Consider the following 27,532-nt stretch of genomic DNA (forward strand, 5'->3'; position numbering starts at 1 on the left):
CACACACACACACACACACACACACACACACACACACACACACACACCCCATTGATGATGAAATCACAGGTCCAGATCAGAAAAATGAAAGAGTAACAAGGAAAATAGTGAGGGTCAAGAAAGTATTATACAAGGAAGACGGAAGTTACCAAGGTCTGGCTACCTAAAACGGTTGCTTACTTCCATTTTTATATTACAGAAACAGAAGCAGAAAACAGTGAGGCAGATGAAACCATTCCAACAGCGGAAGAAGCAACTGAAGCGACAGAAGGGAATGCGGGATCAGGGGAAGACGTCGTGGACCTCACCCAGCCTGGCGTCTACACAGAGCATGTCTTTACGGATCCCCTGGGGGTGCAAAATACTGAAGAGGGGTCTCCTGTGTATCACTCAAGGTATTCAAAAACGGACCTGCATGTTATGAAATTTGAACAAAAATTCATGAATACAAATAGCCAAAGACTCTCAAGCAGCAGAAATCCTAATTGTTGTCATTGCGAGAGACTACAGTCTGTCCTCCTTGATTTGCTCCCTCTGTGTTTCAGTTTACCCCCTCCCCTTTATCCTTTCTTCGGACTTTACTCTCATTTTATCTCTTCTCATTCTGAGACCTGGTCTTGAAATTGTATATTGGTCTTGATCTTCTTGGTCATTTTTCCTATACTGTGGCTTCTTGTTTTTTTCTTTCTTTTTTTCCTTCTCCCATTTTGTCAGCATAGTCTTATTGTTGTAGCCTTTTTTTTTTCTTTTGCCATTTGTATAATTGCTTATTTAAATATTTTACCTTTTTGTGGATTACCTTTCTGGATTCATTTATATTTCATTAGAGAACATTTTGAATAATTTTGTACATTATTTAAAGGATGGAATTCTTTCTTAGATAGATTTTCCAGCAATTGTTTTCTCCTGTTTTTCAAGGAGCGGAGTAGGGCACTGTCTAAACTGGATCTCTTCTGTAATAAATTACATTTGTTTAACCCTTTGGATAGAGTAGGTGATGATGGGGGAAAGTAACTTTTCTCTTTCTTCTCCTGTTTGGCCTGGTTAAATATTCCAAATTAACCTCTGCCCATTTGAAAGGTTGTGGGATCATTAGGCAAAATTTAGACCTGTTTCATTTGATTCACAAGCTTCTCTTGAAGCATTTTACAAGTACCTATGTAGGTTCCTTTTTGAGTTTTAAGAAATGCCATTATTTTCATAAAACTTCCAATAGCTCCCTGCATTAGAATTATAATTGCAGTTTAGGGTATGGGCACTGTCTGTCTTCACTATTTCTTACCTGCATATTAAACTAACCCTTGACTTTTAAATGTTATTTCTGTCTTAATTGATATATTAAGGGACCTGGTTTTAGGTTTCCTGAGCTTTATTTTTAGTGGTTTTTCATTAACAGACTAAGATGGAAATGATCATTCTCTCAACTACAGATCTTAAAATTTTTGTTTTTTTTTTCCCTTCCCAGCAGTGAATCAGATGTATATAAAGATCAAATAACAGTATTGCCAAGTGAACAAGACCTGGTGCGAGAAGAAGCTCAGAAAATGAGCAGCCTTTTACCAACCATGTGGCTTGGAGCACAGAATGGATGGTAAGAGCAAAGAAGCAAAAACCTAATATTAAATTATCTGTGGCTCTTAATTTGTGTTCTTCATTTCCTTTTGAAGTGAGGGCAATAACTTAGTTAGCAAATGACAGCTGTACCTGGTTTGCTTTATGTTAATGAAAGAAATTTCATGTATGTACAAATGCTGAGGTTGTGAAGCATCTGGCTCTATAATTGTGTTTGCTCTGCTTCTAAATGGTAAAGCATATGGCCCTTTGTCACAGAATGTACCATTATTACATAACAATATTCTTGGAAAAGAAGGCAAGTTAAACATTAAATTTGGATGATTCAAAATTGGGAGACCTTAAACACAAGAGAAGAGAGATTCCTAATGCAGAAGGGACTTACGTAGGCTAGAATGTGAGCAGGAAATACCAGAAATAAAAGGAATATATTTAGCAACAGGGCAGGCCCAATCCCAAACAAAGAACTTTTAGAATGATTATGAAGGAAGGCTAAAACTGAATTGTCCAAGCTCTGTGGGGTGGGCATTTTACAGTTTAGAAGGTTTGCTTACTTGGCAGTAGAGTGAGGTCTCTTTATTTATAGTATTGTGCTCTTGCCCAAGAAGGCTAGGCATGAAAGAGGTGCCCTCCTTAACATTCTAAGGCTAGCATCTGTCACAAAGATTCTTTAAGGCTGATGGCAGCCAGCACATGGCACCAGCTTGGCTTCTCCCATCCATGTTATTATGGGGCTTCTTTTGGCAGCTTGTAGAGCACTGTGTTTAGGCAGGGCATTGCCCACATCACTGTTTCCTTATCACTGTTCATAATAGCACAAGAGCAGCTGTCCCTTATTCGTAAATTTTCTGTTGTTTGCCTTTTCCCTGAGTTAAGTGAGTTGTCAGTGGATAGATATGAATGATTCTTTGGAACTCTATATATCTCTAATCCCTCTTGCCTTTTGTTCTTGCAGTTTATATGTCCATTCATCAGTGGCCCAGTGGAGAAAATGTCTCCATTCCATTAAACTTAAAGATTCAATTCTCAGTATTGTGTAAGTTTTGTTTTATGAAAACTTCTTTTTAAAATGTCTATCTTTGTATACAATAGAATATAATAGTCACTATAATATTTTTTAAAAATCAATGTCTGGCCCAAATAATCTTCAGTTCAATGGTGCCAGCACAAGTCATTGTCATTATGTGTTTGAGGCCACAGAAGTAAAAGGGAATTCTTAGTTTTTCAAAGGGAGACAACGCAGAGCATTTTAAGTAAAAGAAAACTGAGATTCACTCCATATGTTAAAAACTCTTTGTTGTGGTGAGAGAACAAGTACCTCTTAAAGGTTGCGGACAACTCCTATGGGATTTATTTTTAACCCAGTTTTTGGCATTGTCTTACTTATATTCTAACTATCAAATAGCAAAAATCATACCTCCTCACTTGATTATCCCACCTTGAATAGGGATTTCAGTAATATTCGGTGCCTTTTGTCCCCAGAAAGTAAGTGTACTTATTTCCCTTTATTTTTCCAGACACGTGAAAGGAATCGTATTGGTTGCACTGGCTGATGGAACATTAGCAATTTTTCATAGAGGAGTTGGTAGGAATTTTTACTTCTATATTATTTTCATAAATTCTTACAAGATGGTAAAAAGAGATTCCATTCTAATACCTAAATATTTAAAATGTTCCCAGATCTATTGCATTGCAGACTGTTTTCATGCAAAATACCCTTTTCATATTTTAAGAGACATTCATGGGGGAAAAAAAACCCTAGTGAAATAGTAATAATGATGTGTGGGATCATAAATAAAATGCTTGAATTTTTGTTAGCATTATATCAGAGTAAAATATTTTATGTCATCTCTAGTTTTGCAGGCAAATATACAGTACTTTAACAGCTTCCATTTATAAAGTGATCAGGTTGGAGGTTTTGGTGGGACAAGGAATAGAAAAAGTGATATATCTGACAGAGGCAGCTGTGGGCATCACGGAAAGAGTGTTGGATTGAGTCAGAAGTCCCACCTCTTAGCTTCCTCGCTGTGTGACTGTTGGCAAGTTCTCAAGCTTTCTGTACCTAGAAAGCCACATAATATAATAGAAAAGGCATGAGACTTGAAATCAGTAGACCTAGCACCAGATGGCATCTCTAGCACTAACTGGGGGGCCATGGGGATGTTATCTGAGCTTTAGTTTATTCCTCTGTAAAATGAGAATAATATTTGTACTAGGTCTCACAGAGTTGTCATGAGGAAAGCACCTTGTAAACTTTAAAGGGCTCCAGAAATATGAGTGTTTGTTGAGAAGAAGTCACGTCCAGTTTGGCCTGTGAATCTAAACTTTTATTCAATTAAACATTTTGTGGAGATATTTTTATTCCCCTTGTCCAGAGTTTAAAAAAAAAGTTGTATCCATTTTATTAAGAGAACTTGTTTGACTAAGAAGTAAGTCCCCTTTAAAAACAAACTACATTTTGGTTCATGGGATGATTTTTTTTAAATTTCATGTCATATTTCAAATAACAAATTATTCATATTTCTTTTGAGTAACTCCAGTTACTTCTGCCATCCACATGTAAAGGTTGAAAGGTTGTGGTGTTGTGGATGGAAAGCCAGCCCTGAACTCACTGTAGACAAGGCACATAGCATGCATTACTTCAGAAATCACTTCGTAATAGTCTGAATAAGTGAGGACCAGCAAAACGGAATCAGTGGGGCCAGCAAGAGGAGGGAGTTCCTGAAATTATTCACATGTACTTTGTAGTCATTAACAATTAGAATTATAAACCCAAGTGGAATTTTTCTATTTATAAATAGAATGTGATTTGCACAAGAGATATACATAAGATAATAGCACATTTGCCATAAATCTGCTTTTTTATATTTTCTCCCTGTAACAATGTAGTTATTCAATTAAACATTGTTTTGTTCTGTTTCTTATTTTAAAGATGGTCAGTGGGATTTGTCAAACTATCACCTTTTGGACCTAGGACGACCTCACCATTCAATCCGATGCATGACTGTGGTACACGATAAAGTCTGGTGTGGCTATAGGAATAAAATCTATGTGGTTCAACCAAAGGCCATGAAAATAGAGGCAAGTTAAAACCCATCGTTTGCTGATGCAGTGAACTTTATTTTTATCCTCTAAAGAATGTGAGAACAAATCTTTTTTTTTTTTCTGACTTCAGAATGTGTCAAAGGTATCCTTTGTATGTCCTGTCATGCTGGATTTCTTCATATATCTTTGCCGGTTTTTTTTTCCCCTCAAAAAGAATAATGTGGTAGTGGCTTGGAATTAGAGTAAAAAGAGATTGGTTTACATGTGTACATTTAACTGTCTGCATGTAGAAATGTAGAGGGGGTGTGTGTGTGTGTGTGTGTAGGGACATATTGGCAGGCAGCATGGTGAACCTGGAATCAACTGATTTAAGAGCCTACAACTTCCTAGCTGTGTGATCCTGTGTGAGTCACTCTCATACTCTCAGTTTCTTTACCTATAAAGGGGGGGAGATGATGATGATAGCACTTACCTTACAGGGTTTTTGTGAGGATCATGTGACACTTGTAAAGAGCATTACAAATGTCAGAGCATCATGTAAAACTTACGTATACACAAGAAAATTGTAGCTGAACAACCCTGTTGTTTGATTGTCTCCAAGTTCTCCATCTAGTGTGTATGATAACAGATTCACAGGGCTGTCACAGACTGAAACAAGTTGGGAAACACTGTGGGTGTTTTTGGGTTCATAGAGCCATCAAAGTGTTATTGATTTTGGTACTCCCAGTCATGGAGATCACAGCCCATCCATGTGTTCTCATTGCATAAGACTCATCCATATCCTGTCATTGATCCTCCAGAGAGGTCTGGTCTTGTATTGTGACAAATCGTGCTCTCGAGTTCTTGGTCTTACTTGGATTCACAAGGGGTATGTGGGCCGTCCCTCATCAGATGAGCCCCGTCCCCTCCCTGTCCCTACATGCCTGGCATGCCTCCTTTCCTTTCTTACCTGATTGATGATATCCTTTATGCTGTTCATACCTGCTCCTGCATAGTTCTTCATTTTTAATGTGTAGTAGTAGTTCATTCAAATCCATCTCACAGTTCTTCCTTTCCCATTAAGTGAGCCATAACTTTAATTCTAATTTCCCGATTCACAGTCATATAGCACTGCCAGCACAATGTTGATGCAAAGATGTTTCACTTGAAAGCACTGGACAGTTTCCCGAAAGCAATCGAGTGATTCTCCTCCCATTCAATTCTCAGCCGCATCCATCATCCACACACAGTATCTGCCTAATACTATGAATCATCCAATCCGCTGAATATCATAGCCTGGACAATAGAAACTCTTCTTCCTCTTTTTCTTTTGAGTGTTTCTTGGTTTCATTTAGGAAGCGTTGCAAAGTTCTGGGGCTTGATGCAATTAGCACAATATTATGCACAAAGAGGAGCATCTGGATGACCTGGCCTTTCTGTAGGGACAACTTTTTTCATCTGGACTCTGCAGTGGAACTCTACCGTGGTGATGGCATGCTTTGACTTTGACTAGCATGCTCCTTATTTTGTGCCTCACTTAATATTAATAATCAATTATAAGCCACTCATCAAAGTTACCTCTTGTGCTATGTCTTTTTTATACAATTTTGACATATGCACACAAGGCACTTTTGAGGAGAACCTTTAATCTCATCAAAAACACTCTGTATATTATCCTTAACAAAAATTTTATAGAAATAGAAAAAGGAGACACATGGGTTGGTAGTTAAATGATATTTAGGCAGATGTTAAGGCGTAGCATTTCCCCCTTTGCTTTTGGCATCTTTCTCTCTTTAAAGTGTCTCAAGAACCAGTCTCTGTAAGACCCGCTCACAGTGGAGTTGCTTTCAGCACAGGCCCGCTCTCTGTGTCTGTTCTAGCTGTTCTTGCTGCCAGCTCTTCATGTAGAATGTACAAGACTGATGGCAAAATTCACATGTGGAGGTCATGCTGTCCTCAGTGATGAAAAAAGTATAGTATATAAGTTGAGAATCCTTACACATCTTCCCACTTTTTACCTGTCTGTTGTCTTCCTTGCGGAGTCATCCTCAGGGACCACTTGGCTTGGTTGAGTCTCTCTCAAAGTCTCTTAAACTTGTTTCTCCCTCCATTACTTCCTTCTGTCTCGGGAGTCACGCTTGTTATAATCTTTCATCGTCGTCCTCTGTAAGGTTTTATAAACAAGTTTATATTTCAAGTCGCTGTTGCCATATTCTGATTCACAAAGATATCACACTTTTTCTGGCTAAGGTGGTTTCTAGGTTCTTTTTTGTCGTTGTGGCAGTTGATTTACATATATCACCTTCCTCAAGAAATGGTGATAGAAAAAAAAAAGTTTGGGGCAGCTCGGTGGCACAGTGAATAGAGCTCTGGCCTTGGAGTCAGGAGGACCTGAGTTCAAATCCAGCCTCAGACACTTAATACTTACTAGCTGTGTGACTCTGGGCAAGTCACTTAACCCCGATTGCCTCAGCAACAAAAAAAAAAAGAAAAGAAAAGAAAGAAATGGTGATAGTCTTAGTCCATGTTTATTCTTTTCTTTTTCCAGCATCGAAGTCTCGTTTTAAATGTCAGGTTGAAATTACCCCAATTCCACGTTATTTTTTTTCCTCATTTTGATTCCTGTTACTGATTTTGATCTTTGCTTTATAACAAGTGTGTAGTCTTATATTCATGAACAGGTGATTTAGAAATGACTGTTCACCAGTAACTAACCATTTTCATTTTTGGTGTTTACTATATTGAGCAGCTCCTAGCACTTCTCTTGAAGAAAGCATTTATGATGGATAGTCATGAGGTCTCTGTGTAGTTCCCTCTTGAACCATGTTTTCCATCATATTTTACTCCTAACCTGTGCCCACCTTTGCATAGAAGTGATTCAAGTATGGGTTGATCTAATTTGGAGGATTTTACCTAGTTTCCTTTTAGAATTTCTGTAGCCCCTCATCCTCTGCAACAGGTGTTGCATAGGCTGCAGTTATATTCAAGATGTTTTTGTGTGTGTGTGTGTGTGTGTGTGTGTGTGTGTGTGTGTGTGTGTCTGGGGTGGTGGTGGTGAGTGGGTGGGGTAGGACAAATGCACAAGCTCATGATAACATGGGCATTGTAATGGCAAATGACCAAATGCCCCATGAATTGTTACCTTTGAGTGAACAGTAAACCCTATTTTATCTTCATTTACCTGTTAAAGGAGAACCTGTGAGCTATCCTATTTAGGTATCTCTTCCTTTTTTTCCTTCTGGTTTAATTTATAATGAGACCATCAAGATTTATATGACTGTAATATGTCTACTCTTCAGGTGATTGTGGACATGTATCTCGCATTTAGAGTATACCAGCGATTAAGTTATGCTTATAACTATTGATACTCTTAGTACCCCCCACTCCTTTTTCTGTTATTCTCTCCAAAACTCACTCACTCACCCACTCTCTCCATATATACTTACATATGTGTCTCTCCATATATATATGAACTATATACACACACATACAGTTCATTGAGTTGATTGAGTTTGACCCATTTGACCATGGGTTGATCAAAGAATTCATGACTTAGTAGCCAGACAGCTAAAGCTAAGCTTTTCCTTAATTGAGAGGCAATAGATAGAAAGCAGTGTTAAGCTGGGATTATATTTGAAGGCCAGTGACTAAATAGAATTTTCTACCAACTTAAGACTACTGTACAATTCATAAAGCCATAACATGACCATGGTGGGAGTTTTCCCTCAAATTTGTGTCAGTGAAGTAAATGACATCATCTCCTCAATGCTACTCTCTCCTCCCCTTTCTCAGACCAAAGTTACACATGTGGACTTGAATTGGGGAGACATATAAGAGCGAGAGGTAAAAAGAGCACTAAATTGAGCATCAGAAGACCCATGTCCTGGTCATGACTTTTTATTAGCATTAATCTCAAAATCACTGGTTATTTCCCTTTTCCTCCAGGATTCAGTTTCTTCCTGTAAAGTAGCCGGAGTGTAACTGCGTGGTCCCAAAGGTCCTTCCATCTTTGACATTCTATTCTCTCTTTGTCATACACTGAATGTCTGGGTTCTGTTCTTGTGTTTGTTTTACTGGCATGTTTCACTCCATCTGTTCCTTACCTAGAAGAGATACTGTGTGTCACGGTTGGGGGAATTAAATATTTACTTTTAAATCCTTAATATGGTTTTCGTGTCTTTGATAATGTACAATGTTGAAGTATCATGCAATGTCCATTTGTCCCCTACATTTACTTGTGCTCTTTCCTGCAGCCGTTATGTCCCAGGACTTGCAGCCACCTTTTTGTAAATAATAATCTGTGCCCACCTTTTAAAGCACAAGACCAACATACCTGGCTTGAAAAGGTTATAAAATGAATTTCTTCACAGCCAAACTCACTATGGCATTTGAATCCTCTTTCCTAGAAATCATTTGATGCCCACCCAAGGAAAGAGAGCCAAGTGAGACAGCTGGCGTGGGTCGGTGATGGAGTGTGGGTCTCAATTCGTTTGGATTCTACCCTGCGTCTCTATCATGCACATACATATCAGCATCTACAGGATGTGGACATTGAACCTTATGTAAGCAAAATGTTAGGTAAGTCTCCAAATCCTTTATCTTGTAACAATCCCCCATAATAGCTGTGCAGGAGGAGTTTTTAGTTTAAGATTGTTTATAAATTTGTATAACCTGTTTTTATAAATAGAGCTTAATCTTATAGATGGGAGATAATTTTTACGAAAATATTTTGGCTTTAGTTTTGTTTTTATTTAAATATCTTTTTACAATTGGTTTTTCTTAACAACTTCCAGGACCTAAAGAGAATTGCAGATATGATCTAAAAATGCAAAAATATGAACTCTCTGCCTTCGTTTAAAATGAAATAAGCTGATCTACAGAAGGTCCCAAAATGCTCTCTTTTCTCTAGCTAGTTCAAACCTCAGATAGCCTCAGATAAAGAAGCAAAGTCCAGAAGTGTTGCCAGGAAAGATAACTTTTGTTGTGAAAACAAACATCAGGCAATAGCTGACACATGTAGCACTTCAAAGTTGTTGCAAAGTGTTTACATTATATATGTTATCTCATAGCTTTACAACAGGCCTGTCAGGTAAGTGCAGTTATTCTCCCCATTTTGCAGATAAGGAAACTGAGACTGAGGTTAAATGACTTGTCCTGGGTCATGCATCTGTTCAGGATCCGAGGCAGGGTTTGAACTTGGGTCTTCCAGACTCCAAATACAGCACTCTGTCCACTGCGCTCACATCCTGGTTTGGGTCTTCTGCTTAACTGTGCCTTCCTTCCCAACTGATAGTGGGATGCCAGCCAGTTTTTGAATTTGCTTTTCTGTTAACCCATATGGACTGCTTTGAAGAAAACCAAATACTGTTAGTTAAAGGAAACAGGGAGTCAAGTGCCACATTGAACCAATTCAAATGCCTTGATTTGTATGTAGCATTCATTCATACCTTACCATTCAACTGAAACTACTATTTCTGAAGTCACCAATGAACTCTTTTTTCTAAAACCATATCCTTTTCTCAGCCCTTACCTTCCTTGTCTGCTCAGCAGCATTTAACACTGTCAGCAGCCTCCTCCTTTACTCTCTCCTCTCTGGGTTTTCATGTCAGCCATCATACTTATTTTTCATCCTGTCAAAGGATTCTTCTTGGTCTCTTTTGTAGGATCATATTCAGTGTCCCATGCTGTTCTGTCTCATACCTTCTGCTTTTTAGGCTCTCTTTCTTGGTGATGTCACCATTTCCTGTGGATTCAGTCATCATCTTTATGCACATGACTCCGAGTCCACACGTCCAGCCTTCATCTCTCTCCTGAGCTTCAGTCTCCTGCTGTACATCACCAGGGTGGCTCATAGGCATCACAGACTTAGCATATTAAAAAAAAAAAAAACCCAAACTCTCATTATTTTTCCTCCTAAAGTTGCCCCACTCCAACTCCATAACTTTCCCATCTCTGTTGAGGGCCCTACCGAGGAGATAGTATAGTACCAAGCTAGGATGCTGGGTGGGTAGTCAGGTGGTCTGAGTTAGATTCCTATCCCTGCTACTTAATCACCTGTGTGACCATGAACAAAGCATTCAACCTTTTGAGGATTCCTCCTCCTCATCTTTCAAATGAGGAGAGTTGGATTTGAAGGCCTTTGAGTTCCCTTGTTCATTGTCTGTGATCCCTTCTTTGATTCACCCACATTCACAAGCTCGGACGCATCCTTGACACTTCCCTCTCACCCACCCCTGCCTACCTTTCCCATCTTCTTAGCCCCTTTTATTTCTCCACACTCAGATCTAGCTCTACTGGATGACTTGTTGTTCCTCTGATACAGCCCTTCGCCTTTGGCCTCTGGCCCTTGGCATTAGCTGCTTCCCATGCCTGGAGTACTCTCCCCTCAAATGCTCCCCACAACTCTTAGGCTTCCTTCAAGATTCGGCTCAGAGCCCACCTTCTGCAGAAGGTCCCCCCAGCCACTAAAGCCGTGTGTGTGTGTGTGTGTGTGTGTGTGTCTGTCTGTCTGTGTGTGTCTGTCTGTCTGTCTGTGTATGTCTGTGTGTCTGTGTCTGTGTCTGTGTCTGTGTCTGTATCCATCAATTACATGTTTTCTCTTTTGTGGTCATTGTTTTTCCCTTTCTTTGTATCCCCAGCACTTGCACATATTAAGCACTTAGTAAATGCCTGTTGACTGACTGAATGCTTCTGCCTTCTTTCACCACCCCTCCATATTCAGCCAATTGGTAAATCTTATTCATTTCACCTCCTCAGCATCTCTTGCATCTTCCTTTCTCTTTACTCTCTCCACAGCCCAGTTCATGCCCTCATCACCTCTCTTTTGGGCTATTGCAATAGCCTCTTAACTGGTTTCTGCTACTTCTAGGCTTTCCTCTCTACAATCCAGCCTCCATAAAATAGGCAAATTGATACTTTTAAAGTGTAAGTTTGCTCATATCACTCTTAATCTTAAGAAGCCTCAGTGGATTCCTCTTGCCTTTAGGATGAAGTATAAACTCCTCTATATTACATTTAAAACCCTTCACAATCTCTCTAGCTTCAGCCAATTTTTACTTGGACACACACACACACACACACATACACACACACACACAGTACGTGTCTCCAACCTTCCCCATGCTTTTGCACAGGCTTTCCCCCAGTCCTGAAGTACCTCTCTCTTTATTTCTGATTTCCCCTAGGTAGTGCTCTCCCACCTCATCACTGTGTTTATTTTTCATGTATCCTCTATTAACATATCTCTGAATGTATATCTACCAAAAGAATATAAGCCCCTTGAGGGCAGGAACTGTCTCACTTTTGTATTTGTATTTCCAGTATCTCTCACAGGGCTTAATACATGTTTCTTGCTGTATTGATAATTTTATAAAATGTTTTTATTTGTATAGGTACTGGAAAATTGGGCTTCTCCTTTGTGAGAATCACAGCTCTTATGGTATCTTGTAATCGTTTGTGGGTGGGGACAGGAAATGGTGTCATTATCTCCATCCCACTGACAGAAAGTAAGTATATTTTGGATAACAGTCGGAATGTACATAGGAGTGTTTTAGGAACTAGTCATATCATCTTGAAGTGTTTACTTTCCAAATTTCAGGTAAAGGCCTTTTTGTGATCCTAGTACATCTATAGTAATGTTACATGTAGCTATGAAATTCATGATCCCCTGGGTAAATAGTTTTCATGTACCAGGATTAATATTGTGAAATGAATATATTTTACTATTAGAAATCTGCCATCTACCCATGCGTCCCCTCCCCCAGCCTCCTTTCAGATTTAGGACCTTGTTTTTAAAGGGCTTTTTTCTTAGGCTATTCCCTTTTCCCATTCAGTTTTATGACTTGAAGGTACATTTTAAAATATTCCCTAATAAAGATTTTGATGTTTCCCATATGACTACGCCTAGGTTTTTTTATAAATATATATACTTTTGAAAACAGTGTAATCAAATTTCTGAAAAATAAGTCAACAGGTTCTTCCTTGAATTTGAAAATGTGTGTTCTGTGCTGTGTTTGGGCAAGATGTGATGGGAGTGCTTTTGTAAATAGCACATGCATTGCGTGTTTCTCATAATGTGTTCCATTGCATCGCTCATCCATTAAATAAGTGTTTTTATGTTGCACGTTCAGTTATGATTCCTGGGGAGGGAGAGAAGAAAGGCAGCCAAGTGCCACATTCCATGAAATAAAACTCACAAGATGACGTTTTAGCATATAAATAGATTGTTATGTCTTTTCTCCTTCCCTTCCTACCTTAAAAACAAACACCTAAACCAGGAACCCTTCAAAATGCTGATGTCTGAACTCTGAATTCTCTGCCCTGTTGGTAGTCATAGATTTCTAGTACTGAACTGTCCATTTCTTTGTGAAACATAAGGTGTTTAAACACAGTAAATGCTCTCTGTCTTTGGTAAATTGAGTGTACTGTCTGCTAAAAACCAACACATTGCTCTGTGGCAACTGAACTAATAGGAATCATGTGATCAGGGCAGTTGATTAAAGCCAAACCTTGTGACTCTAAGTGTCACATTTTAAATGAAGCATCTTCTGTGTCTTGGTAGCCATTTTTATTTCTGTGTAAGGGATCCCAGATTTTGTCCATCTTGATACTTTATAGGGGGCAGTTTCGTTTTGGCATAGTCTAATTCAGCAGTATTCCTTTACAAAAAGAGTGAAAGGGGAAAAACTGGTATAACAGAAAACCACCTATGTTGAATTCCTGGCCTTCAATTCTGATTCATTGAAATTAGAGTAATGTTAAGGATCATCATACTGAATTTTTTCTGTATCCTGAACTTTTGAAAATGAGAACTTTCCGTTTGTTTTGCTTTCTCTGATTCCTTTTGAGATTTTGTTAATTTAGTAAGGAGCTTTAGAGCTCCAGTTCATCAGATACCAAAACATGAAAGTGACTCACATTCTCCTTCTCCTCTACTGTCATATATATCCATTTCCCCTTTCCTCCTTTCTCACTGTAGCTGTAATCCTCCACCAGGGACGTTTACTGGGGCTGAGGGGTAAGTGCAGATCCTGAACCAAATTCTATTTCCGGGCTGCTAATGGCCACTATGAGGCTGTGTTTCACCTAGAATAAATCCCCCTTCTCTGTTCCTAATGCCATTCACTCTCAGTCACTGCTCTGCAGCAGTTTCCTCTTTGTTTGTTTGTTTGCTACATGGCCACCAAGTCTGCTCAGCAGTTTAGTCTGTTACCATCTTTTGTTGCAGCTGAACTTCCATCCAGGCTTTATTTTTCTCCCAGTACAAACATGAAACCATCTCTTAAAACTGTCATTAATCTCCATTGTTTACTCCTGTTATCAGTCATGTTTCTTTCACTCATTGACTAGTCCTTGGAGTGGGGGTGGTTTGTATGTCTAGCTGATTTAAAGTTACCCAGCACAAGTTCTATCCAGCAAATTATGGTAGCTGGATTGTTTTTTACATTGCTTTCCGGCTAGAGGGGGGAAGTATTCTGCTGCTTGTTATTGAGGGGGAACTTACTGTAAAAAGCAGAACAGTCTAATTCTAAAGACAGATTTTATTTTTAAAAATACACTTGGCCATTGGAAGTCTAATTTATAGGCTATAAAATTGGTCTATTTTTTTCAAATGAAAGAACATAATTTAAAACCAGCTGTAGTATTTGATCTCTTTAGTTTACAAAAAGGATTTTTTACAAGATTTGTCTAAAAATTAAGTTTTGATACCTGCTAGACTGGCAAATCCCCTAATCCATTTACTGAGGTACTTCAAAATAACTAGCATGCTCTCTTTTCCCAGCTCTATCTTGAATTGGCATTGCTGCCCGTCTGTTTCATTTTATCTCAGTGGCTGTAGCTTTTTAGATGATACCATAAGGATTAACCAATAACTTCTCACACCAGCAACATTTTTCAAGGGAAAATATTTGGTATTTGGTTTTCTTTTTCTAGCAAATAAAACCTCAGTAGGACCCGGAAACCGTCCTGGAAGTGTAATCCGTGTATATGGTGATGAAAATAGTGATAAAGTAACCCCAGGAACATTTATACCGTATTGCTCAATGGCACATGCCCAACTCTGCTTTCATGGGCACCGGGATGCTGTCAAATTCTTTGTTGCAGTACCAGGTGAGATGGATTCTGCTTGTGAGATAGTCCATATGATTCTCTTCATGTAACTTTTAGATCCACTATGCCATTCCCAAACTGTCATTTTTCACAGTTACAAGATACCTACTTGTAAGCAAACTTCTAGATGTATTTGGATGTAGACACGCTTACTTGTAAACAGCTATGGGGTCTGTTACTTCGGTAACAGTAATTACTTCAGTAACAGTAATTTTTCCAGTAATTACAGGAACATAATTGGACTGAAGAAGTAACTAGAAGAAAACCTAATGCGAAATGCAGTGTGTTACATATTATTAAGCACTCAGTAACTGCTTGTTGAGTTGAATTGAATAGCTAGGCTGGCAAAAGAGAGACATCTTAGGTGAGAATAACCTAAGTGTTCTCACACTAAAAACCACATTTTCGCATGCTCTTGAAAAAACATCTAGCTTTTCTGTTTGATAGTAAAATCAACTGTTATATGTAACATTTAGTTTTATTCTCATCTTAAACAGGTCAGGTGGTCAGCCCACCAAGTGCTGCTGCTGCAGCTGCTGCTGCTAGTGGCAGTGGTGGTGGCAGTGGCAGCAGCGGTAGCATAGAACTAGCAGGTGACAAGCCAGGACCACCTGCCCAGGAGTCCAGCCAGAATCCCTTGAAGTCCATGCTTGTGATTAGTGGAGGAGAGGGATATATAGATTTCAGAATGGGTGAGTATACAGATCTCTGTTGGGATTTCATGTGCAAGTGTGATTTGGGCTCTCTTCTTAATTATACCAAGAAACCATTCTACTAAGGAGATCTCCATAGTGTAAAATCATAGATTGATAGATAAAGAGCTGAAAGAAACCTTGGAGGTTAGCTGGTCTAACCTGATTTTACAGATGAGGTCCAGAGACATTGACTTGCCCTAAGTCTCAGGGTGTAAAGAGCAGAGCTTTAAATCTTTAACTTAGTAACAAAATTTGAATTTTTCCTTAAAGCATAAAGTATCTGTTTTGAGGTAGAATTATTTTAATATAAATAATGAGATATTTTGAGCCAGTCAGAATATTTATGGACCAGAAATTACCTAAAACTAAGCCACAAAAGGAATTGAAAGAAGTTCAAACTGTATAGCTGAAAGGTCCTATATTTTTAGGGTATGAATCGATCCAGAATTAAGTTTAGGACTTTGGGAGTCATACACCAATGCCAGTATGTCATGTGCAATCATAGGTTCTAATATGAAATTGCCAGGGGTTTGAGTTGATATTTCAAATGTTTATTGTGCAGTTTGGTAATGCCCTGGTTTTGCTGATATCAGTGGAAGCCTTTTCTAATTGTTGACTAAGTTGGTGCATTGCTGAGTTTAAAGAAGTTAGCTTAGTCTGGATTACCATTGCCTTAGTACCTACCATTTTGCAAGAAGGCTTTCAGAACCTTTTCATGGTAGGAAATATGGTAGCTGGTTGGAAGCAGAGAGCCAGACAAAGGAATAAATTAATAAAATACTTTCTAAACTATTCTTTAAGATAATTTTAAGAATATATACTTAAATACTTTAAAATCATTTTTAAAAAAATATTTTGCAAGTTTCATTCTGTAATTTAAATATTCCTTCCCATGCTAAGCCCAAGAAAAGTGAATAGAAAGTGGATAAACTAGATGTTGGCAGTATCTTATAAAGATAGGCTGGAAAAGAGGTCAATATTTGAAAAATGGGACTGTTCTTAAGAACATCTACTACTTGATTTTTTGATGGTGGTAGTTATTAAACCTTTGTTTTTGAGCGTAGAGCACTTTTTTCTTGTACTTCCTTAATAAGAGGAAATTGATCCTAAATGGCCTCTTTGTTGTTTCAGTAACTCAAGTCAAGATGATTGGAAAGATTTTTTCTTCCAGTTTCTTTTGCTATAGTCATTGTATGTATTGTTTTCCTGGTTCCTGGTTTCCTGGTTACTTTACTTTGCAGCAGTTCACATAAGTCTTTCCATGACTTTCTTTATTCATCATAATCATTGTTTCTTAACAAGCACAATAATATTCCATTACATTTCTTGGACCACAGCCTGTTTATTCTCTAGTTGGTGGACATCTTATTTTGTTTCCAGTTCTTTGGTATTACAGAAAGTGTTGTTATAAATATTTTGGTGTATATGTGGCCTTTTCAAAAAGCAAAACGAAACAAAAAACCATTGACCTTCTTGGGCCAGATTGCCTATTTCCAAATTGCCTTCTAAAATGGTTTTTATCAATTCATCGTTCCACCAACAATTCATGAATAAGCTTCTCTTTCCACAACCTTTCCTAGCATGAACTATTCCCATCTTTTGTGATCTTTGTCAATTTGGATCCATTGTATTAATAAAAGCAAAGTATAGAAAGCCAAATTTTGCTTCTTAACATCAGTTAATTAATTCTTAACATAAATGCCTTCCCAGGTTTCCACAAGTATTTGAAGAAATTTTTATTCTCCTAGGCCTTTAAAGTATGTAACTTCTACACTCCAACAGACTATGAAAAGGTCATCCTGGGGGTGTACAAAGAGGAGTGTTTGTGTTTGAAAAGGGAACAATCCAAATATTATTTAGATAGTACTCTTTCACTTCTGTTCTTCAGCTGCTCCAAGCATCACAGTGCTTTCTTCTGGCCTGCTGTAATCTCCATGCACTGTATTACCTTCTAAGACTTGTAACTTCCCAAACCAAACAAGTGAGCAGCATCTTTTTATCTCCAGTGTCCATTGATGCAGACCTTTTTAGGGACCCTGCCAGATGTCCTGGCATAGTAATATGCCAGTTGTCATTAGGTTATTTCAGAATGACAGTGCTCTGTAATATCAGGATTAGTAGTATCAATCAGTAGTCAATCTGCTAAGCATACAGTGAAGTGAGTAATGGGTAGAGAAGAGTGGGAAAACTCTGCAAATGATCTTTTAAAAGCACCATGGTGCCTCCTTTAAAAAGCACCTTAAAAAAGCACAGTGTGGCGCATAGTAGGTACTTAAATGCTTAGTTAACTGTTGACTTTGCTTTCAGCAAAAAAAATCTTAATTGCATTTTCACTTAGCTTTCCCGTGCCTTCATTCCCATCATACACAGCTAAGTCAAGGGCTATTAATTAAAGGACTAGTGATCACGGGAAGAAAATCTGAAGTGATTAACGAGTGTCTGGCTCATAACAGATTTGGCTTCATATAGTATTGGAGGAAGATACTTAAATTTCCTTTCTCCAATCTGCAAATCTGGCCTATTAGAGAACCCTCATATCACTGCTGATGAACCCACACACATTTTGTTTAGTGATTTGTCTGTTTTATAACTGTAACTTCCTCATCATAGCAGCTGTTGTTCACAGTTTGAGAGTCTAAGATAAGTCAAATTCTGTCCATTTGAGATGGGTACAGAACTAGTCTGCTTAAAGTTGTTTTTGCATTATATTTTTATAGATGTCAAAAGTCATTGTTTTAGGATTTGTTTCCGGCATGCTATAGTCAACCACCTTTCACAAATCTAATCTAGAAAAAATGACCTAGCTCTTTTACAGTTTCTGCAGCAGCTAGTGTTAGTGGTATTTTCCCCCTGATGTTCTCTTGTGTGTACTAAGGTGGGAGGCAAACCTGTGCCTGAGCTTGGTGAGTTGAGCAAGAATGACAGGCCTGCTGAGCTGGGGGCCCTTCTGCCTGCTGCCGGTGTTGGGTACACTCAGCTCACTTTCATCTGCCTTGTCCTCTTTCCATCAGGTGATGAAGGTGGAGACTCAGAGCTCCTGGGAGACGCCCTCTCACTCGAACCCTCTGTGGCCAAAGCTGAAAGAAGTCACTTGATAGTGTGGCAAGTGATGCATGGCAGTGAATGAATGAATGCGGCAGAAACATCTGGGGAGGAGAGAAGTCTCTTCTGCATGGTTCCCCCATCCCCACCCCCTTTATTTAATGCTCTTTTTGTGGAATCAGTTTCACTACATAATGTTTGAGCATTTTTCCTGTTAACTTTATATTATGAAATCTGTCCTACCATAACAATACAGGAGCTAGCTGTTTTACTACACCAGTGTTATAGGCAACTTCAGCGTATTATGAACAAATCAAAGAACGTTTACTTTCTTAAAACTGGTGAACTATAGTAAGCAATCTACATGTGGTTTACTTCACCACAGCCTAACATAATTCACTTCTTTTGATGGAATCACTTTTTAGCTGTCACTAATAATGGAGTCGATGGAAAACACTTGATAAATTAAACTGTCTGTACTATTAAGTAAAATAACAAAGTTTTCCCCAGTGTATTATAAAACTGACAAAAACTAATAACAGGTGGAGTCATCTGGATTTATCTAAATGTCCTTGGAGGGCAAAAAGCAAAGTGTAAATTACTTTAACTTTCATTTTCAAATCTGACAAATCTTGTTTATATAGTATATAAAACTTTGTTGTTTCCATCAGATTTTAGGGGGGTGGGGTTTGTATTAAAGAAATTAAGACTATGTTATTTAAATAAAAGTTTCATGTTTCTGACTTCTTAGAGCTCTAAAATTTATGAGGCCTGTTGCTCTGAATATACTAAATTGTTTGGAGAACAGTCTCTCCCACTTTCATACTGATATGTCACGAAGGTATGTTACTATAAGGCTTAAAAAGAGATTGTTCAGCACTGAGATGATTTTAAAAAGGAAAATTGTGTTTTGTATTCCTTGTACAGGGGATGGTGGGGCATTTTTTTGTTGACTTTTTAGTTGTTTTTTTCATCCCATGTAAAAATCCACCTCTTTCCCCATTTGTTTCTGAAGAGGTCTTACCTGTTAATAAGATTAAAGCTGTAATATTAGTGGAGTAGAACCTAACCAACTGGGAGATCTGATTAGACAAAGTATTTTCTATTGTATGTGTAAAACTATAGAACAGCTAGCACTTGGCACTCTAGATGTAAATAACACAAGATTTTGCACCATATGGAGATGAAAAAAGGCCATGGTTAATGAGGAAAGATTGCATGAGGGAAACCAAGCCAATACGTATTCCTGATTTAAGATTGATACTACATCTCTTCATTCACTGTGGGCATCCCTCTTTCCTCTGTTTTAACCAGATTAAAGATTCTGGTTCTAACACCAATTTTTCTCACTTGATTGGTTTTTAAAACCATAATGCTGCAATAATGATTCTCACCTTAACTTTTTTAAAGTGTATAATCTATAGTTACTTTTCCTTCTCTGTTATTTTAAGCAGAGATGAATTAAGTGATAATTTTTTAAAATGTAAACCTATAGTGTAGATGTTCCAAAATCTAGTAACTGCTTCAAAAAAGGGAAAAGCAGAAGAATGTATGAAACTTACCTAAGCATTCTGAGCAGATGGGGGTTTTTTCCCCCGGCCTATCATGCAGAGAAGTTTCTGAAAACTGTAAGACAGCGCTGTGTCTGCCAATGACTTGTTGCACCAAAATGCTAAGTTGTTGATTTATGGTAATGGTAAGTTGTTGTTTTTTTTTTTGATAGCCTGCAGGGTACTTAGAAACCATATTGTTATAGGTATGTAAGCAGCATAGAGTCTGTATAATAAAACTACCACGCAGTTGATTAGGAAGGACTATTTTAGTAAAAGTTGCATTTTCAAAAGTAGTCAGGGGCAGCTAGATGGCGCAGTGGATAGAACACGAGCCCAGGAATTAGGAAGACCTGAGTTCAAATTTGGCTTCAGATACTTGACACTTACTAGCTGTGTGACCCTGGGCAAGTCACTTAATCCCAATTGCCTTACCCAAAAAAGGGGTGGGGGGGGTTTAATCAGTTTCTGAATTTTTTGGTCACTTTTTTTCTTTCCAGATCACCAAAACTAAGGCCATTCTTTCACAAGTTGTTTAAGGTGTCTTTGTTTTTAAAAACTAAAACTACTTGTGAATTGTTGTGGTACTTAGTACAAAACATTATTCAATGTTATGGCCTTGAAGGTATACAGATGTATGAAATGCTGTATTGATATCTTGGGTCCCAGGAAGCAAGTATCCCAGAGTTTCACCTCATCCACTGATGGATCAGGCAGTCAAAGGTTTGCATGACAGAATCAAATTCAGGAAATCAGGGTTCAAAGAGAAATATTGAAAAAAAGAAACACTAATGATGGAACAGACAGATGTGATTACTCCTCCTTTGTGTTGTAGGCTTTAACATAAGAAATGCAAGTTTCTTAAGTGTTATCCAAAGCATTTAGCTGATGTTGTGCACTGCTAAATTATCTTAGGTATTGGTGGTGGCAAGCTTGGGGGTGAGGGTTCCAAGATTTTCTGTTGGAATTTTAAATTTCAGTCAGATACTTTACTACTTTGACCCCAATGATGGCTTGTTCTCTGTAATGTTCCGCTTGTGTTGACAGCCTTTTGGAAAGAGCTGCCAAGACAAAGAATTCTAGCATGTAGTAAAAAGGGTAAAAACAGTACCTGTAAAACTGCCACATGAGGTATGGTAAAGCAGGGGATTTATACCTTGTGTGGTTTTTTTGTTTGTTTTAATGACAGCAACAACAGCCACAAAAACCCTGTTGAAAGAATGAGGGATGATGGAGAATTCTCATTTTGTTACACTGTACTTGCTGCCTCTTGATGGCCTTGTGAGTCTCCAGGCCCCTTGTCGCAACTGGAGCATCTGCTCTAGAAAGTCCGCGATCTTAAGAGGATGTTGATGAATGTCAGTCTCATGTGGATTCAATTTCATAGAAAGACGGATGACTGTCTTGGTAGCTGCAGCTTGTTGATGGTGTGAAAACATTTGGAGCACAAAATATGCAGCACATAACTTGTCAGAATGGGTATATTTGCATGGTAAAGGTGAAAATGAATTCTCAAAGCTGCTGTATTGTTTTTTTTTTTTTGTTTTTTTTTTTTGGTAAAGGTCTTCCTGCATTTGAACAGATAAGAGTTGGCAGAGAGTAGACACTTTAACATAGGCTGCCTTGGCAACAAAACAAAAAATTCTGATTTATTTTACTAATTGTTCTAAAGAGCCTCATCTTTCAAATGCTGTGTAACTGAATATTTATTTCCCTGTGAGTATTATCAAAATTACCAAAGGCTTCAACTTTATTTAGGATTCTTCTTGATGGACCCCATTGAGATAGGGATGGGTTGAGTCCCTGGTCTAAAACTTGGGAAGAATAGGAGAAGACTAAGTGTAGTTCAGTGGAAAGCAGGAAGTGTTTCCACAGAGATATGCCTCCTGCCCCTGTCACCACTGGTGCTGCCCCTCAGAGCATTTTCTATGCGCTAAATGTCTTTTCTTTCTCAACAAAACTGTTTCTTTTGTTTAATCAGTTGCATTTTTCTCAATCTCGTAAAACATATTTTAAACATTTTGTGGTCTATTTTTTTTTTTAAAGTTTTGTCCTAGACATCTTACACTGAGTTCTACTTGCCTCTGTAACCTGACGTGTACTACTACCATACAGCGGTTCCCTGGCTGTCTCGTTTGAGGTTGAGGCTTTGTTTTTATGAGCAAATGGCTCATCTAGTAATGTAGTTATTTCAGTATTTATTTCTATTATTGAATCCTTGGGGTTCAGAATGTAACTTTGTACATGAAATATATATAAATATGTATATGAAACATACATGAGATTAAGTGTCTTCTTTTGCATTACACCAGAAGTCAAGGCCTAGCTCCTTTCGGAAAGCCACAATTTACCTTCCCACAGTAAACATTATTCCTGAGGGACAAAGCTGGCGCCGTTTGGCAGTGACCAAAAGGGAGGGGTGGAGAAGACTGGTTTGAAGAATGTCAGTCTGGGTCACATGTTCAGTTGATATGAATAACACCAGACAATTAGGCTTTCTAGCAATGTGGGAGCTCTGAGTCACAGTCCACATATGAAGCTAAGACAAGCCATTTGCCAGTAATAACAGGCAGGCTGTAATGTCAGTTTTAATAATATAGTAGAAAATCCGAAAGGACAATTAAAGCCAGCCGTAATGTAGCTCACATTGTAACCCATGTTCAGTACAGCAAGTTTAATTTGGTACAGTTTGTGCACTATTGGGTATAACTTTGTTACGTGACCTGTCCTGCGACATGCCAGCCCATTGTTGCCTTCACTACTCTATTGCTTTATGCTAGTCAAAACCATTTAATTCTTATATGGCTGACCCACCCTGTGAGTTGGGGATGCCCCAGAATGTAAAGCAATTAATGGCCTTAGTCAGTCCTGGGCGGGACTTTATCCTAATTCCCAATCACCTTCCTAGTGCCTAACAAGTCATTGTTTTGGAGATTAATGTTTATCATTACTCACTGAATAGTCAGCTCTTTCCTGACCAGACCTGCCACTGGAAAACAAAACCAAACCCACTCAGTTTTTTCGTAGACCAATGTAAATTCCTGAGTTTTCCTTTCTGACTTTTTTCCTTGCCTGTTGGATTCCCCTGAGACCTCATCCAGCAGCAGAGGTGATTTTCACAAACTCTCCAGTACAGCAATATGGCTGAGGTTCTTGAGTTCTGCCGTAATCATCCTCAGGGTCTTTCTTTGTAGTTCAGTCAAAGGACCTTAGTATAAAATAGCTAGTTTAATTTTTAGCAATTACTGGTTTCTGTTAGGGAATTTATATTGTTATTTCATTGCTAAGGGTTTCTCAGAGCACAATCTTAGGTCCTGTTTATTGAACAGTATACCTGATGGCAATCCTACCATGTTCAGGGGATTTCCTTGATCATCATGAAGCACCTTACTTGTTTTTCCCCACAACCAGAGCTGCTACTGGGTGGATGGAATTGGATTTCTCAAGTTGGTTTAAGCATTTCCAGAATGACTTCAAACTCAGGGGCCCGGGTACCAAGGCATTGAGTGCAATGCACACAAAGATACTTAGGGAGAGGTGGACAGACAAGTCTTGTCTCAGTTGAGGCTTCTCTTCACCTCGGCCCAGCAGACCTAGAGAAAAGGAGTTCACTGGCTGCCCAGCTAGTTCACAAACATCAAAAACTGGAAGCACAGCTTCCAAATCTATTCTTAGCTAGATACAACCAGGATAATAGTGAGTGGACATATGCAGCCTTAACACAGGATAAATCTGATATTTCCACTCTGATGTATCTGGAGTAAGGGCAGCATATTGGATATTGGACATCAATATGACCTCATCTCCATTTTACTTAGCCGTTCACATGAAGTGGCACCCTTAAACCACACCTTCAAGGAAAATTACTCCCCCCTCCATGGCCTTGAACTTGGAAATTCTTCTTTGTGATGACAGTCTTCTGTCCTTCCACCTCTCCCTCTGCCTCCCTGCTCTTACACCGATTCTTCATCCTTCCTGAGACCTCCTGTCTCTATCCCTCTCTTCTCCCGTATCTATCCTGTTCTAGCCTTACTCTTCTCCTTCATGGTTTTGACCCTATACTAAACCAGCTCTAGGTATTGTCTTCCACTCTTGTCTCCTTGCCTTTCTACTGTGCATGGCCCACCAATCCTCAGCCCTGGATCCCAGCCACCATATGCCTTCGATGCCTATACTCTAGCTGTGGAATGATGCAAAGTCACAAGACAGCCAGCTGTATCTTCTACAAGCTTATATAATCAAACCCTTAACTAAGCCCTCACTGTTGCACACATTCCTTTTATTCATCTGATTGACCCAAGTACTCCCTACAGTGGTATCTAGACCTTTCCCCTTCTCTTCAATCCCCCTACGCCATTCCCATCACCCTCCTCTCTCGGCAGATGGTCACACACACACCCCGCCCCCCCCTTACTGAGAAAATGGAGGATTTCCATCATGAGCCTCTTCACGAAGATGAGGGGGCCCTTCTTGCCAAGACTTGTCCCTCCTTGTCTTTTTACTGGGGGCCATCTCCAGTTGCCCTGATCTATGTCTGGCCACTGGAACCAGATGGCTCCCGAGGAGAAAGTGAAGCTGGTGACTTTGCACAGCCCTCCTTCCCTTAAATCCAGTTCACTTGCATGTCATCGCATCACCTTCCCATTGCCATGGTCCTCTTCAAGAATGAAGGATAAACAACAGCAACAACAACCATTCACTGAACCCGTCCCTTCTTGGCTGCTCCACCAGTGTGCCCCATACCACTCGAGGGTGGCGCCACTCATAGGCGTCTGAGGTGGGATTTGAATTCACATCTTCCTAACTTCAAGTCCAGTGTGTTTTCCACTGTACTGCCTAACTGGGGAAAATGATTAAGTTGGACTGTGATTCCTGAAGTCCCTTCTGGCCCTAAAATCCTATGATCCTTCATATTAGTGAGTACAGACCAAAATATTAAAAACCTTCAGTGGGATTCTCAGTGAAATTTTGGCAGAAAGGGCCCTGGACAAGAGGTTGGAAGAACCTGGAATTTCTCCCTGACTCTGCTATTTGGCCACATGACTTTGATCAAGTCACTTCTCAGCTTCAGTTCTGTCATTTGTAAAATGAGAATAAAAATGCCGTCTGTTAAAAAGGATTGTTTTGAGCCAACGAAATAATGTATGTGAAATTCCTTTGTCATCTGTAAGGCAGCATCCAATGTGAGATGTTACTACTTGCTTTCACTACCTTTTAGGTAGTTTTGTTTTTTTTTTTTAACTTTTGTGGAGAGAGACTTTGGACAAATCGTATCTGCCCACTTGATGAATCCACTCAATAAAAGATTGCATTTTTTTTTTAACTGATATTGAGTTGTGTGGTTTATCCATGCATTACAGGAAAGAACTGGCTCCTGGGTTGAGACTCGGTGACATCTTAAGTCATTCTTGCCCTTCTGGAGAAGTGGATATTGCAGCTTGAGATGGAGCGATAGTCTGGCTGATACAGGAAGTTCTTACAAGAAGATAGAGAAGAAGCATTCCCGAGTGGGAAAATTCCAGGATGTATCATATCACAGCATTGCCTCCTTTTAGGATCAAGACTTCAGCCGAGGAGTGCTTGGTTTTGACTTAATTGCTAATAATAATAGTAACTAGCGTTTGTACAACTTGGTATGCCAGGCACTGTGCTAAGCACTTTGACAATTATCATAGGGTAGAGGCTATCTCTTATCATAGGGTAGGGGGGTAGAGGCTGCTATTATCCTCATTTTACAGATGGGGAAATTGAGGCAGTTAGCGGAGTTTTTCTATTTTTTTTTTTTTTTACTTCACATAAGCCAGGGTAGTTTATCCCTAAGAAAGCAAGGAAAACCTCCAGACTTATTTGGTCTGGGAGACCCAGAAGCAGTTTCCTAGTCATCTAAGTCATAAAATGCCCAGCCCCCCAGGGAGCCAGTGCTTTCTCAGACTTGATGGAATCCCTGCTGCTATGTGCATTAGAGTGCACTTCTGATCACCGAAGGAAGGAGACCATACTTTGTGCCCTAAGGTGGGGAGTTGTCCATGGGCAGCCCAGTAAAGAAGTTCACATAACCTATGACCAGCCACTGTGGGGCACAATTCTCTCTCACCTTTTTGGTGAGGCTTCACCAGAATGGCTTTTATGGCCTTAGATATCGCAAACACCCGCCTCCCTCATGCCACGCCTCTGCCTGGGCAGACCAAATGGTAAAATTTGAGCAGGAGAGTGAGACAGTCACAGTAGCCGTTCAGGCGAATGGGTGCTCTGTGGATTGGGGAATGAAGTGGGGAGTCTGGCTTGCTGCCCAGTTAAGTGGGTGGAGGTTGATGATATCTTTCAGAAAGAGCTTTGGGTTTGGCTTAGGAAACATGGGTTGATAAGGGAGAAAACCAGTTGCCCTTGGAAGTGCTAGTAAAACTCTATTGGTGACATTGGGAATGGAATAATGCAGGGTCTTTCTATCCCACCCAAGCTTAAGTCATCCCATAAACCCTTGCCTGCTTGTCAGCCCAGACTTCTGGGATGTGTCCCATTAGGGCAAAGGCCAAGGTTTCCCCCAAAGCTTAGGTCATCCTGGCTGTAGGACTGTAAGGGGATCAGTCATGGTGGCTAGGGAGGGCAGGCCCTTCCTCAAGAAGAGAAGCTGCTTGATGCCAGTAGCCATATTACAACCATATCAAGGGATCCCCAGGAGGGCCTTAAGGACATACCAGTTTCCATCAGGGGTTTGAAGGCACGGTCTACAGAGGAGAAGGCCATTCTTGCTCAGGTGGATGGGGGTATAATTCCCCCAATCTGTCACAGTTGTGGCTAATGAGGGTGAGTATCTTGGGGGAATGAACACAATTATCCCTTCCACATTACAACTTTACCCCTTGCAGTTTTGATATATCGCAGGAATTTGGGGGGAGTTGTGCAGAAGCCACAGATGACACACAAAAGGCAATAGATGACAGAAAAAGCTTAGAAATTCAGAAATGCATTACATATATATATATATATATATATAAAATAGCAACCCAAATTTTATAATAAGTAAACACCCCATAGAAAGAAAAATAAATTCAGATTGTTTTCTCTGGTATGAAGGGAAGGCCAGGCCAAAATATTTTATGCAGATTTTCCAGATCACAGGGACACTGTACCCCTAACCCCTGCGATGTGGAAGGGATGACTGTATTATGAGCTCTTGGGAGTCAATTAGGGCACTTTCTATGCTGATTATAATGGGTAGGGCCAAATAGAAATCCTTGGGGGTGCCTAAGCTATCCTATTTGGTTCAGTCAAAACTGTGTCAGGTAAAGGGAGGTGCTGGGGGATATTTCTCTCTTAGTGTTAGAGATGAAAGCCAAAGTACTCTGCTATACTAACAATACTGTGTGGCACCTGACACTTTATAGTGGATTGCAGGAAGCTTGTCGTGGACACTCCTGATGTCATCAATGTGATAGACTACATAGCTGTGTCCCAAGGTGACTATATGAAGTTTTTGACCACACCAGTGCCTTTATCTCTTATCCTGTGGTCTAGTTGGGGGAAGTTTATTTTCACATG

The 27,532-nt window shown here is 39.4% G+C and overlaps 1 protein-coding gene across 5 annotated transcripts in view; it reads left to right on the plus strand.

The window, feature by feature from the left end:
• SPAG9 (sperm associated antigen 9) overlaps positions 1 to 19,186 on the plus strand; it is a 142,744-nt gene extending 123,558 nt beyond the window's left edge. For 2 of the 5 annotated variants that reach the window (XM_027870609.1, XM_027870612.1), the window contains 11 exons: positions 200 to 395; positions 1,466 to 1,591; positions 2,528 to 2,608; positions 3,090 to 3,157; positions 4,505 to 4,653; positions 9,003 to 9,174; positions 11,988 to 12,101; positions 13,574 to 13,612; positions 14,530 to 14,706; positions 15,204 to 15,398; positions 18,413 to 19,186. In XM_027870609.1, coding sequence (XP_027726410.1) covers positions 200 to 395; positions 1,466 to 1,591; positions 2,528 to 2,608; positions 3,090 to 3,157; positions 4,505 to 4,653; positions 9,003 to 9,174; positions 11,988 to 12,101; positions 13,574 to 13,612; positions 14,530 to 14,706; positions 15,204 to 15,398; positions 18,413 to 18,528 — 1,433 coding nt within the window. In that variant the 3' untranslated portion in view covers positions 18,529 to 19,186. The remainder of the gene's footprint in view (positions 1 to 199; positions 396 to 1,465; positions 1,592 to 2,527; positions 2,609 to 3,089; positions 3,158 to 4,504; positions 4,654 to 9,002; positions 9,175 to 11,987; positions 12,102 to 13,573; positions 13,613 to 14,529; positions 14,707 to 15,203; positions 15,399 to 18,412) is intronic. The other 3 variants (XM_027870611.1, XM_027870613.1, XM_027870610.1) reach the window with 2 other exon arrangements.
• Positions 19,187 to 27,532: the final 8,346 nt, after the last annotated feature.

The sequence above is a fragment of the Vombatus ursinus genome, unplaced genomic scaffold (assembly GCF_900497805.2).
Source record: "Vombatus ursinus unplaced genomic scaffold, bare-nosed wombat genome assembly UNPS02014797.1, whole genome shotgun sequence".
Lineage (NCBI taxonomy): Eukaryota > Metazoa > Chordata > Mammalia > Diprotodontia > Vombatidae > Vombatus > Vombatus ursinus.